The sequence below is a fragment of the Zosterops lateralis genome (genome assembly GCF_965231275.1).
Source record: "Zosterops lateralis genome assembly, chromosome: 6".
Classification (NCBI taxonomy): Eukaryota; Metazoa; Chordata; class Aves; order Passeriformes; family Zosteropidae; genus Zosterops; species Zosterops lateralis.
In genome coordinates, this window is record NC_139761.1 from 48684668 (window position 1) to 48698342 (window position 13675).

Here is a 13675-nt window from a genome sequence, read left to right on the forward strand (position 1 = left end):
ATTTTAAAAAGGTTTCCAAACATCAAACTTACTAATAACTGTAAATATCTAGCAGACTTTCACAGTTGTTTTTACTGTGAAATAATAAGAAATAAAAAATTTAGACGCTGGAGATTAAAAATTTAAAAGGAATGTTTTATTCTCAAACATTAGTCTGTGCTGAGACCTTTGCGAAACAAAGTTATTTTCAAATTATCTCTTAAAAAGTTTAGATAAATGCTCATGCTGAACATTCTCTAACAGTTTTACTGAAGAGGTGCTGTGCTTGCTGGGCAAATGGCGTGTAGCACTTGCTGGAATCTGCAATGCCAGTTCCTGAAGGATTATCTTGTGCTACTTTCCAAACTGAATGTTGAAGCTGCAACATCCTTCATTACATCACACAATTGCAGCACAGAAGCAGAATCAGCATCATTAAACATTACATATGGTGGAGAAACTCAGTGAAGTTTGTTCTAAACCTAATTATTTTCTGCTATGGCTGTATCAACAACCTGTGCTCTTAGTTGCTGTCTGCTTCAGGCCTCGTATCAGTGAGGGAGAGAAAAATTGTATGAGCTTTCTCAAGATCTTGCTCCTTGTAAAAACGTGCCACTGTCATGCTTGGTCTGTTCTATCAGTTTTCTGGTCAGCTGGGGGATAGAGCTGGCATTTGCCTTGCTGAACCCACTGTGTTTCCCACTGCACTGGCCATCAGACTTGCATGGCCCACTTTCCAAAAGGCAGCTTTCTGGTCTCTCTGATGTGTGCTGGGGAGGCTTAAAAAATAAAGAGACTAATGTAGGGAAATAAATTCACGTCAGGTTTGTATTTGCATACTTGTAATTCCATAAAGTTGCAAAACAGTTCTGATACTGACAACACAGAGGGAAGAAATCCCTATAGTATCTATGTATGGTCGCAAGGATGGTGAAGGGCCTGGAGGGGAAGCTGTAGAAAGGGATGAGGTCACTTGGCTTGTTCAGCCTGGAGGAGACTGAGAGGAGATTTCACTGCACTTACAACTCCCTCCTGAGGGGAAGCGGGGGGCGGACACTGATGCCTTTCTGTGACAGGGCTCGAGGAAGTGGCACGACGTTGTCAGGGGAGGTTTAGGGTGGATATCAGGAAAAGGATCCTCACTCAGAGGATGGCTGGGCACTGAACAGTTCCTAGGGCAGTGGTCACAGCACCAAGCCTGAGTTCAATAAGCGTTTGGACAATGCTCCCAAGCACAGGGTGTGACTCTTGGGATGTCCTGCGCCCCATGATCCTGGTGAGTCTCTTCCACCTCAGCATAGTTTGTGATTCTATTAACAACATCTCAATTTACTGCATCCTTAAAGCTCGTTCCTTCACGGACGTCCTTGACTGGACGCTGGCTGTTGCCTCTTCATCTGCTTAGGTGGAAAGCCCACAGTGCTCCCACCCCAGAGCGGGTCCCGGGGCGGGGCGGGGCGGGCACTCCCCTTGGCCGCGCTGAGGGCGGCGCTGCGCGCGGGGCCCGCCGGGAAGGCGCCGCCATGGCGCAGGCGGAGGAGGCGCTGCGGAGACAGCTGGGCAAGGTGCGCGCGCCGCGCCGCGGGGAGGGGAGGGGGCGCTGAGGGAGGGCGGGTGGGAGGGCAGCGGGTCCTGGGGGGACTGCTGAGGATCCCCTCCTGTCCCGTCCCATCCCGTACACCACGACTGAAGCCTTACTCTTAACTCTTCGGAAATCGCTAACTTTTTTTTTTTTTTTTTTTTTTTTTTTTTTTTAATTTTTATTTTTATTTTATTTTATTTTTATTTTGCGGCGTTCCCCGCCTCCACGCCTCAGGAAGGAGCACAGGCGCGTTGTTGTAGCATCCTCTCTGAGGGTTTTAATTTCCCTCTGAGAAACTGAGCCGGGCGTGTTGTTTAGGCTCTGGGCAGGCCACATAACTCTGAGTGCAAAATGAGGAAGGTCTGTCTCTGAGTCAATCCTGTGATCTTTAGAAGAGGATCTAAACTATTCCTATTTGATAGGAATGCCTCCTTTTGTATCACGAATAGAAAGTGGCCAGCTGGGGGAGGATGGCTTTGGTTTCACAACCAGATGTATCAATGCCTCAAAAAAAAAAAAAAAAAAAGTCTCAAGTGTAACTTGTGTAGACATTCATAATTAGGGAACATTGGATTCTTTTTGTTTGGTTGATTTTTTGGTTTTTTCTGCATACTTTGCAGAATCCAGCGATGGGGAGAAGCTGACTAAAAGGTGTTTGTTGCCAGCAGCTCTGTGTTTTCGTGTAGACAGACTGTAGAAAATAACTGTGCCCTGCCCTTGGCTGTCACATTGCTGCCGGGACGACAGGCTGGAGAGAAATTCGATTTTAGCTACTGTTTGTGACAATTATTCCAGGGCGGCGAACAGCTCTTTAAGCCACTGACAGGCAGCAGTTTTGTTTGCTTAGGCAAGGGTTCCAAAAAAGCAGCATCAGGTTGCTTAAATGAGAAGCAGAGGCTCTGATCTAGGGAGTGGAAAATACTCCTTGTAACTTTGGGATGTGGGAGGATGCAAATCTCTTGGAAGTGCATGTATTGGAATGGCTGGGGACAGTCTCAATGAAGCAGCAGTGATTCATTTTCTCAGCTCTTAAGGACAGCTTAAAAAAAAATAAAAAAAATTCCCAGAAGCTAATTACTTACACATTTGACATGTTTGTAGAAAGCGACATCTTGGTAAAGTCTTCTAAAATGTGTGCAGGTGGATCTGAGTTTACCTGTGTCAGTAAGAAAATAACTTCCTTTTTCCAAGAGGTTCATATTTTTATATTTTTTTTAATGTGTGCAGAAGAGACTAAATTTTACTAAACTTCTGCTCACACAGCTGTAAAGGGGAAGAAATGGTATATAAGGACTGATGTTCAGAAGTTCAGAACTCTTATGTAGCAACAGCAGACCTGCAATGGGCTTCAAAGCTTTTTTCTAATCAATTATTTTTGATAATTTATTTAACATCAAAATTATTTATAATATTAAAAGTAATTATTACCTTCCCTTTCTTGTGTTTCTGCCTTCTGCAGTGTCCTTTTCCCTATCTCTCATATAGAAGCCTTCAAAGTGAAACTTTTTTCCTTATTTTTTTTCTCTCCCTTCCCAGTATAAGTTCAGAGATCTGACCATAGAAGAGCTGAAGAATGTTAGCAAGACCTACCCCAACTTCACGTTCTCCATGAACACATACAGTAAGGAGTGATACAGTTACTCTGAACTATTTGTGGGGATTCTTACTTGCCATAAATGTGTATAACAGAATATCTTTCTGTTATGTTCCTGTCTTTATGTTGACTTGCAGTAAAATTTCTCACGCCACGTTACTGTTTCTGAATGCTCTTCCAGGGATGAATACATATAAAAACCATAGCAACTCATTTACCACATCTTACCCCAACTTGTCAGTAATTATAGAAGACTGATGCTTTAAATTCTTTATATGTAACACCACTTTCCCCATATTTCATTATTGTATTGAAAGTATCTTTAGCTTATGTGACTTCCAGAATCCCTCAGCCTGACTGGAAATTCCCACAACATCAGAATTACCCAGGACAAGGGTTTTCAGGCTAATGATGTTCTTAATTGTACCAATGCAATTTTTTGTTAAAATTTCATTAAGGAAAGATTTAAAAATGTGGAGGGGGATCTTATTAATATTCTAGTCTTGGTTCTTCCAGGAGGGGAGTGTACTTGATTTCTAAAGAAAAATCACTGCTGTATATTTGTAATAGTGGATGGGATTGCTTTGAAATGAGTTGTTTGAGGTTTTTTTAAATTTCATTTTTAATTTCAGCCTTCAAGGATGGATCCCAGAAGGACCTCCTGAATTTTAGTGGTACAGTTCCAGTGAAATATGGTAAGATAAATCAAATGTAACTTTCTTGCCAGTTATGACTCTAGATGTAAAATATGTTGGGTGTTGCCTCTTAACAGTTCACTGAGCAGTGTCTTCAAAGGGGACAAGAAAATATTTTGTTTGAATTGGCAGAAGTCACTTCTACTGCACAAACAAGTGCACAGATGCTGAAATGAGGTGCTTTTAATTAAGTAAATTAAGTAAGTTAAGCATTTAAAAAATGGTGTCATTTGAGACCCTGTTGGCAAACGCTTTGGGGCTAATGGAGCTTGTGTGAACTCTCGGAGACCTGCACTTGTATAGACAGTGTCCAAAAATAACTTGTAGGCAATTTTTTATTTTCAACTTAAAGCCTTTGAAGTCTGATGCAAAGCTCTTAATGGATGCTTTTTTTGCACTAGGTGGTAAGTCATAAAATAAGTATGAAAAAAAATTAAAAATGTGTATATATATATATATATATATATACACATATATATCTTTGGAACCTTTCTTTGCTGGGAAAAGGGGACACGTTGGCTGAGAGAGGCCCCTAAGAAGCAAAACAACTAAAGAGCTTTATATTAAGAAAGGCACAATCAGTAGCACTTCAAGTTGATCTGGTTTTATTAATTAGCCTAAGTAATACAAATATTTTCCAGTGTGAATCTGAAAGTGATCTGTCAGGCTTTTTTTCTTTGTTATTATGAAGTGTGAATCACATCACATCACACACAACTGGTCTTTAGTGCCTCTTCTCAGTGCAGAAGTTAGTAATGGCTTTTATTCTGTATTGAACAGGTAATTCCTATAACATACCAATTTGCCTGTGGATCCTGGATTCCCATCCCTTTGCTCCCCCCATTTGCTTCCTGAAGCCGACGGCGAACATGGGCATTGCCGTGGGGAAACACGTGGATGCTCGGGGCAGGATCTATCTGCCCTACCTGCAGAACTGGAGCCACGTAAGAGCTGCAGTGGCTGACAGGGGAGGGAACCATTTGGGAATACTGCCTGGTTGTCATGTGGAGCTTTCCAGCCGTCTGAGGCTTCTAAAGGCAGTTAGAAGTGATTTTAAGGAAAAAGGGGACTGATTCTTTACAAAACAATGTAAACCTCGTGATACTGTGTTGCATTGAGTAGCGAGACCAGTTGAGTAACCCTCAGGGAAATTCAATGAAAGTTTCTGCCTTTTGGGTATGTCACTTCTGGCAGAAACAGCACAGAATTTCAGAAGTCAATGCTGTTGCTAAATGATTCTATGCATTGTATTAAATTATTCACTTAAATATGACTGCTAGGCCAGTAAAAATCATTTAAAGAATGCCAGCTTTTTGGGATGAATGGGCTGAATTTACATTATTGATACAGAAATTCCTAAGGGAACTTCTGCTGACTTCACAGTGTGTTTTGCCTGGAGGAGGACTGAATTGCCACAACTCTGGACAGTTGAGCTCATCTAAGAGGAGTGAAATAACTTCTCTTTAGCTAGAATTTGTCCTTTTTATAATACTGGATGTGGCTATATCAAAGGCTCCATATATTCATGGGTGCCATCAAAAATTATCAGCACTGGTAATTTCAGTTTTAGAATTCCTTTTGTTAAGTTCCTTTTACTTCATACTCCTGTTTGGAAAGCATCTTCTCAAAATGATGCTTTTCTCTCCCTTAGGTGTTTGTGTAAATGTTAAGAGTGTCAGTATTTATAGTTTGATTAAATTTTGTATGGCTCTGGCAGTTCACAGCTGATACCACTGTATGAAATAGCTGTTCAGCTGTTTTGTCTTTTCTTTGTCTGCTGTATTTCAGCCTAAATCAACTCTCATTGGATTAATCAAGGAAATGATTGCAAAGTTTGAGGAAGAGCTCCCTTTGTACTCACTGTCATCTTCTGATGCAGCCAGGCAATCAGAACTTCTCTCCTATATTGCAAAGATTACTGAAGGTGGGGATGTTTCCATGGATGTATTTCTAATGTTCTTATAAAAAATACTCACTTATTGTCATTACTTGATGTCACAAGGAAACCTACATGGTTTATAGTTTACAAATTTTATGGCCGTGGTCTGTATGCACACCTGTAACAGCAGCAAAGGGAGTGCTGTTTTTGTGGTGTTAGTGTTTAGCTTCTTGCTATTGTCATGCTCATCTATTTTACTTAGTGAAAAAAAAAAACATTCCTGTCCAGAGAGGAATATTTGTTTTACACCTTGCAAGTTGTGGTGGATTTTCTGTGGGCAGTCTTGACTGCTGTTTTGAAAAAGTCCATGTAACTTGATTTAATTCTGGCACAACCATGATTCTTTATGAAACAGCAGTAGTTGTGTTGATACAGTGTGGACCAGCAGCTAAATTTGGGGTTTTCTTTTAATTGCAGGAGAGACTGACATGAAATCAAGGAATAAAACTGGAGGCAGAAATGAAGGATGTTTTAACAAAATTACTGTTGTTGGAGCTGGAGAACTTGGCATTGCATGTGTACTAGCAATTGCAGCAAAGGTACATAATTATTAAAAATAGCAAGAGGCCTGTAAGAGAGAGGATTCTAATCTAGTTCTTAATATGTGACACTAAGGAATACCTCATCAGTTTTAACAATTGTAACTCTTAGGTCATTTGTCTCTTCAGTTAACTTATGGACACACTGAGGTGTTAGTTTTCTGCTCTGGTTCCTCAGTCAGCTTTTTTAATTCAAAGGGTTGAATATTGAATCCACTTACTTTGAAAGTCCCCAAAGGATTCTTGTCTCAGCAGTAGCCTCTTACAACTGGGATTTCCTAATTCCCTGGAAAAGGATAGTCTGTAGATGGGCTGTACTTCATCACAGCTGCATGTTAGACACAGCAGTAATGTCAGCATTTCTAACTTCCCAGAAGTCAGAGATAGTTTTGTGAGTTTTTGGTTGGTTTTTTAATGTGGTTTTTCTTCCAGTTAGACTTCTTAAACTAAGTCCTTTTCCTTGTGATTTGGCTGTAATTTTGACCAGTAATTTTTTTTGTTGTTTGTACATAGTATAGCAAACACTGAAATGGGAGTGATTTTGGTTTTTATTCCTCACTCCCACAAAAACAAGTTTTGTTTTGGTTTATTATTGATCTGCATTATTTTTATTCATACAGGGCGTTGCAGACAAGGTGGTTCTTTTGGATCTTTCTGAAGGTGCAGCAAAAGGAGGGGCCATGGATTTGGAGATTTTTGCTGTGCCAAATGTGGAGATCAGCAAAGGTATGATAAGTTGTTTCTGGAACAGGAGTGGGTGCTGTACTGTGTGTGCTTGTGCTCTTTTTAACAAGAGCAGGACACCTGGGGAGATAGAGTGGCACACAGGCTGTCCTTTTTTAAAAGCCTGTACTTGCGGGTAAGAGGATAATGCTGAAATTGGACTCAGGCAGAAATACAGAGAAGCCAAGCTAGAACTTCTGTGTCGTGGGCAGAGAGAGGGACGGAAGAGGGAAAAATACTTGCCCAGGAATTAGTGAAGGCTGTGAAAGCAGTGTTCAAAAGGCTGACAGATAAAGGTGTGTTTCAAAGTGCTGCTTTCCTAGCTTGATGATCATTAAGCATGCACATGGCCAATAGTGAGTCCTTAATCTCTATCACTGCATACTCAAACAATGAGCTCTTAATAACCTTGTCCTCAGTCAGCTGTGAGCATACAGCTCAACAGAGTCAATGCCATGCCTCTGTAATTAGTGACCAGTTACAGCCTTTTATGGTCTTTGATGGTTGCAGAGGTTGAGACATGCAGCTCAGAAGTTTTTCCACAGGGAAAGCTGGAACTGAATTGAGGAACATTCTTCCTTGCTTATGTGTCATGTTTCCATATTCTTGCACCCTTTGCAAGATGAAATGAGGGGTTTTCTTGTGCTTCTCTTTTAATTTATCTTATTTTGGGGACAGGGACTTGTTCTGGTTCTACCAGGCATCATTGTGGCTTACTCTGCATGTGACATTGCCTGCTGTACATTCTTTGATCTTATCTTGCAGGTTTTACTGCTAGCACACCTTTTTTCCTGAGCCCTGGTTGTGCAACTGTACCACCAATCCGTTTGTGCCTCTGTTGTTGCCTGTTGTATGTTTGCATTTAGCTGTGGTACAAGAAGCTTGGTAGTGTTACAATACTACAAAATGTTTGTGTGCTGTCACCTGCTGGTTTAGTATGTTTATATCTAAGTTTGGGGCAAGCTGGTATTGATTATATCCTGCTTAGTATGGGTTTAATTTATCAGTGCATTAGACCTCTGCTTTGGCTTCAGCTGGTTCCAAAAGTGGTGCAACAGAAGAATCACTCTATTTCTGTGTCCAGGCTGATCACCTGTCTGGCACTCAGATACTCAGAGATACCTGCTCAAGGCAGCTTTGACTTACAAATTCCTGCAGTAAGCATGGTGGTGTGTTTCTTTGGGCTAATAAACACAAATTGACTTTATTTGAGTTAATGAATAGACTCTTGGAGTGCTTTTCATGGTTGTCTACATGCCCTTGATTAAGGTATAAGATCAAAAATTATAGAAGAAGCCTCAGATAAATGAGTAAAAGTCTTTCCGCTTCTTTAACAGTTGGAATAAAAGTTAAGGAGTCTTTTCATGGTTTTTTTATTTATTTCTTGCCAAGAAAACTTGGAAAAGTTTATCTGTCAAAGGTGTCAAGATGTTTTCTGGTCTCTGCTCTATAACCTTGGACAAATTGTATTCTGCCTTTTGTGTTTGGCACCTATAAAACAGGAAAGTAGTTCTATGGGAGAGCTGTGTTCTGTAGGTACTGTGGAAGTACTCCAAATTCCACACTGGGGGATATGAGGGGGACGGGAGGCAAAGAATCCCTAATTAAGCTGGATGCTGTAGTTCAGCCTTTGGATCACCTCTTGGTTTTGCATCCAAAACTCAGTAGAATGACATAAATTTCAAAACATATTTTCTTTATATTTTCAGATTTTTCCGCTTCAGCTGATTCCAAAGTTGTGGTGCTTACAGTTAATTACCTGGGCAATGCTCAGACTTACCTCGATGTCATACAAAGCAATGTGGATTTGTTCAGAGGAATTATTCCAGCAGTATCCCACTACAGTCAGAATGCTGTTCTCCTTGTTGCTTCTCATCCAGGTATGCTGGGACTCTGCATCATGTTCTGTCCCTCACTTGGCTTTTTCTCTGGCCTGTTTTAAAAATATGTTACTGCTGAATGCACCTGGTTAGTCAAAATTTCTTGCTACTCTGAAAGATGTTTTCCTTTTCAGCTTTGAGCAGGACACTGTCTTTGAGGGTTTTTTCTTTACTGTTACCAAGATAAAAGAAAATAGTGTACTTTGTTTTGTGTAACAGGTATGTATTTCTGTGTTTCTGTGCATAGTTTCAACCTGTGTCTACATCATTAGCATCCATTGGCTGTTGTCTTGTCAGTTGTGAGTTTTATGTGCACATTTTTCCTGAGCAGGAAGGATGGATCCATGTGTGTTATGTGCCATAGGATCACACTTTTGGGCTACTCATATACAAAGTGTAGCATTAATAGTAAATATTTCAGCTAGATTTTGGTGGAAGGTTTAAATTTCCAAGTTAGAGGTACTGTGAATTAAGACAAAACAAACTTAGGAAAGGGAAAGAAGTGTGAGCCTCTATCCTGTAATACATTGAAGACAGATCTTCTTACTCACTTACCATTACTGTTATTTTTTCACTTCTTCCCCATCTGACTTTGTGTTTTACATTGAAATAAACTACCAATATGTTCTTACCTGCTTATGCCTTTTCTAAAGTAAAGAAGTCCAGAGTTTTTCATAATGATGATTCATAATTTGCAACTGAGTTGAATTTTTAGTGGTCCTTCATTGGAAACATGTTTTTTCTTTGACATTTAGTTGAAGTAATGACATTTGTGTCCTGGAAGCTGAGCTCATTTCCCAAAAGCAGAGTAATTGGAGTAGGTGCCAACCTCGATTCAGAGAGACTTCAGTACATACTGACCAACCTTTTGAAAGCAGAGGTGCTGGCAAAAGATGCCTGGGTTGTTGGTGAACAAGGGGAAGACAAAGGTAAAGTGATGCTTTATTGTGACTGTGAGCATGTGATGTCCTGGCAGTGCCTGAATAACTGAATAATGAAAGAATAATTGAGAAAAGTAATGAAGGTAATGAGAAAAGTAACAAGAAGAGTGGTAAATTCTCAGAATAATGGCTTTAAGTAATGCAGTTTTGGGCTACCAAAGTCTGTAGACCTGAGTAGTAGCAAAAGTATTTGCCATTTGTCTCAGGAAGAAAAAAAACAAAGCAAACCACAACCTCAAATGCTTTTTTGTTGTTGTTGTTTCTATTTAGTACCATCATGGACCAGCTGTAATGTTGCAAATCAGACAGAAGCAATGGCTGCTTGTAACTCAAGGGAACAGGTGGCTAACAGGTAGCACCATTATAACCTTTCTTTTTTTCTTCATGTTTAGGCACTTGATTTTTACATGTTCTTCAGCTCTTTATGAAGTGGGGGAAACTTGCTCTAAAATGTTCATACATTGAGTTTATGGGAAACTGTAGGTCAAGTTGTCATTCACTTTTATGGATGTGTATATGGGCACTGTTTTTCTGAAATTCTTACTAATGTTGTGCCTGTGGCAATGTGAGGAGACACCACAATATACAGCAGAATATCAGAGCTGTTTGATGGTGTTTTTAAAACAAAGACTAGAAAAACCTTCTGGCCCACTCTTCTAAGAGCTTGTGTTGGAAGCATTTGCTTCAAAGTAAAGCACCAGTTTGAGTTTAACTGATTTAATGATCAGTTACACTTCTTGACAGAAAAGAGAATTGTTACAAGTGTAGAGGGAAAAAATATTGTAAAGTTCTTTTCATCAATTCTTTATTCCATTGTGTTGTTTCCCAAAACAGAGAATCATATTTTTATAGTACACTTTACCTGATATGGTACACTTAAACCTGTATTTTGGGTTTTACATAAAAAACAAAATAAGAATAATTACAATCTAAGCATCATGTTTTTTTCCTTTTCCTGGTTTATGTATAGAGCTATGGAAGTCCTAAAGGGAAAAGGTCAGAGATCTTGGTCTGTTGGGCTCTCAGTTGCTGATTTGGCTGACAGCATTGTGAAAGATAAAAGAAAGGTTCATTCTGTATCCACTCTGGCAAAGGTAAATGTGTTATTAATACCTTTTGGTTGGCACTGTAATTATATTATTTGTCCCAGATATGACCATTAATTTTAGCAGCATAGACACCTCAGTGTTCTGAAGTAGTGCTACGGCCATTACTTTCTTCCAACAACAGCTCTCAATTCTAGTCTAAAAATGAGCAAAAATCAGTTACTGTTTTAATCTGAAACCAATATTAAAAGTGGATTATTCTCCTAAAAATACAAAATAAAAATTATTCTCCGAAAAATACAAGAATACTATTCTTCAGAGTGAAAGTACATTTAAGGTTGCTGCCCAGAACCCCTGGAGTAGCTGGATTTGGCAAATGAAATGTGTGTTGTAGTTCCAGAGTGTTCAGTATTGAATGTAGATGTTTTTAGGGGCCAAAAGAATTTTGTATCTTTTCTGAAAGTATAAAATGCATTTTCTGCCAGTATTTTATTTGATTAAGCTTGAAACAGCTGCTTTTTTACTCCTTAGTACTTTCCTTAAAAGGAGAAGATTATGAAGCAATAGTTAACTTAAAATTGTAGACTGAATTTTGTTTCAAGTTTCTCCAAAGAGGCTTCACTAAAGCATTAGGTCATTTCATGTAATGAGAAAACCTATGTAGAAACATTTATTTGTCACTTCAATTTAGAGCCTTCAAAAGGACAATTTGCATGTCCCTGTGCAGGGAAGTTGAGCTGGCTCCTTATTTTATTGAGTACAAGCACATACCTAATTAAATCATTATGTTCCAAGTGAAGTTTTTAATCATTCCTGAACTAAACATAGATACAGAGGAGTGACAAGTCTCTTAAACTTTTAAGTATCTATAGAATGTAAAATTTCCCAGATTTCAAAAATAAACACGATCTACAATATAAATTTGAATTATAGGGATATAAGTTTTATGAATTCTTTTGCAGAATCTTTATGAGGTCAGTGTTTGAAAAATTTCCCCCAGTTCTTAGGCTGCATTATTTATTTTGTTCAGTCCTAAAAGAACTAATGATATTGTACTATGAAGTGTCTCTGCTTGTTCTGGCTAAGAAATGGTGTTTAGTGGTATAAACTTTGTCTGCATTACAGAGATCCGTCTATCTATCTTGGAAAAATTCCCCACATGTGGCATGGTTCACAAATTTTTATCTGCACAGTAATAATTTACAGTTTCTATACAGTAACCCACTGTACAGTATCTTAAAGAAATGGAATTTGACCCATCCAAACATGCCATACGTTGGAATATCTCCGCTTAATTAAAATAATTGGGTCATTTTGTGTAGCTGCAGCAGAAACAAGTAACTGTGTGTGTGACAGTGTTCTTTGTGTGTTGTTTCAGGGGTGTTGCAATATAAACAGTGAAGTATTCTTAAGTCTGCCATGTATTCTTGGAACCAGTGGAGTGATTGAAGTGGTCAGACTGGAGGAAGACCCACTGGTGCAAGAGAAACTGCAAAGCAGTGCAGGCTCAATTCATGACCTTCAGCAGCAGCTGAAACTGTAAGGAAGCACAAGGGAAGCCTCTGTGTCTGCTCACTGAAGTTGGAGATCTGCAAGGCAGAAGAGGTTGCTTCACATATATGGATCCCTGTAGAAAACAGGAAGCTTTGTTAATTTAGTCTCCAAAAGTGCTTTCTCGGTTTAGGTTTAAATAATTTAATACCACACTGGACAGTATATTTTTCTTTGTAAAAGTGCACTTTTGGTGGCCAAAATGAAGCAGGTAACACGCAGGAATGTTTTACCTAAATTCACGTGGCACATGCCTGTGGTTTTTGGCTGCCAGTTACAGCCTGATCCTTGGGTTGCTCTGAGCTCTCTCTGCACCTCTTCACGAGGCAGTGCTAGCGAGGGGCTTACCTGTATCATTGTGCTGTTGTGTGTCCCTGAGAGCAACCAGTGCCTCCAGGGCCAGAGCACTCTGCTAATGAAGAGCTGACCATAAAGGCCAGGAGAAATCTGAGCCCTGTTCAGTGTTCTGCATCATGGATACAGCCTCGAATGTAGACCAGGGACAGGAGCCAAAAATGGGCCAAGGATCCAGGCTTATATACCAAATAATAGGGGTGTTTCTGACTCTGGGGTCAGAGTCTAATAGGGATAGGGAAACATGGTCTAGAGGGGTGGCTAGGAACCAGGGGGGCTAATGGGATCACAGGGGTGGAACACTGCAGCAATATTAACCCAGTGGGGTTCAAGGGAAGGAAGAACATTCTGGCAGGTGTGCATTTATGGAAACAGGGTGACATGAACTTAACAAACCAATGAAACCTAAGAAATATTAACATGTGTCTGCAAAGGCCCATGGGAGCAAAGTTTTTCTCATCATGACCTAAAAGGATGTCTTTTCTCATTTGCCTTGGTCCCTCCAGAGTTGAGGCATAGGTACCTTGGGGATAAGCCTCTGGGCCTTCACACTTACCCAGCCCTGCAGAAACTCCAGCATGCAGAGCCCACTGAACCCTCCTCATGGCTTTTAAAGGCTGTGTCTGAGGCTTGCGTAGGGAACAGTCACTCCAGCTCCTCAGGCACTGGTTATGCAATTCCACAGTTCCATCTTCCAAGGCTGTAGATGCTCTTATGTCAATGGACTCCTGGTATTTTACTATTTATTATGAGGAACATAATGTTCACAGTATCCTTCAAACCTGGACTATTGGCTTTGTATTTCTGTTCATACTTAATGATGTCTGAAATACACCAGTCATGACTTATTTG

General features: G+C 39.9%; 1 protein-coding gene across 1 annotated transcript; it reads left to right on the plus strand.

Annotated features, from left to right (window-relative positions):
• Positions 1-1459: 1459 nt before the first annotated feature.
• On the plus strand, positions 1460-12928 carry UEVLD (UEV and lactate/malate dehyrogenase domains). The gene is made up of 12 exons (XM_083864176.1): positions 1460-1544; positions 3098-3182; positions 3788-3850; positions 4631-4794; positions 5639-5774; positions 6207-6328; positions 6949-7054; positions 8761-8931; positions 9687-9860; positions 10143-10224; positions 10843-10966; positions 12297-12928. The coding sequence occupies exons 1-12, from the start codon at positions 1503-1505 to the stop codon at positions 12459-12461; spliced, it is 1434 nt and encodes a 477-aa protein (XP_083720302.1). The 5' UTR covers positions 1460-1502; the 3' UTR covers positions 12462-12928.
• Positions 12929-13675: the final 747 nt, after the last annotated feature.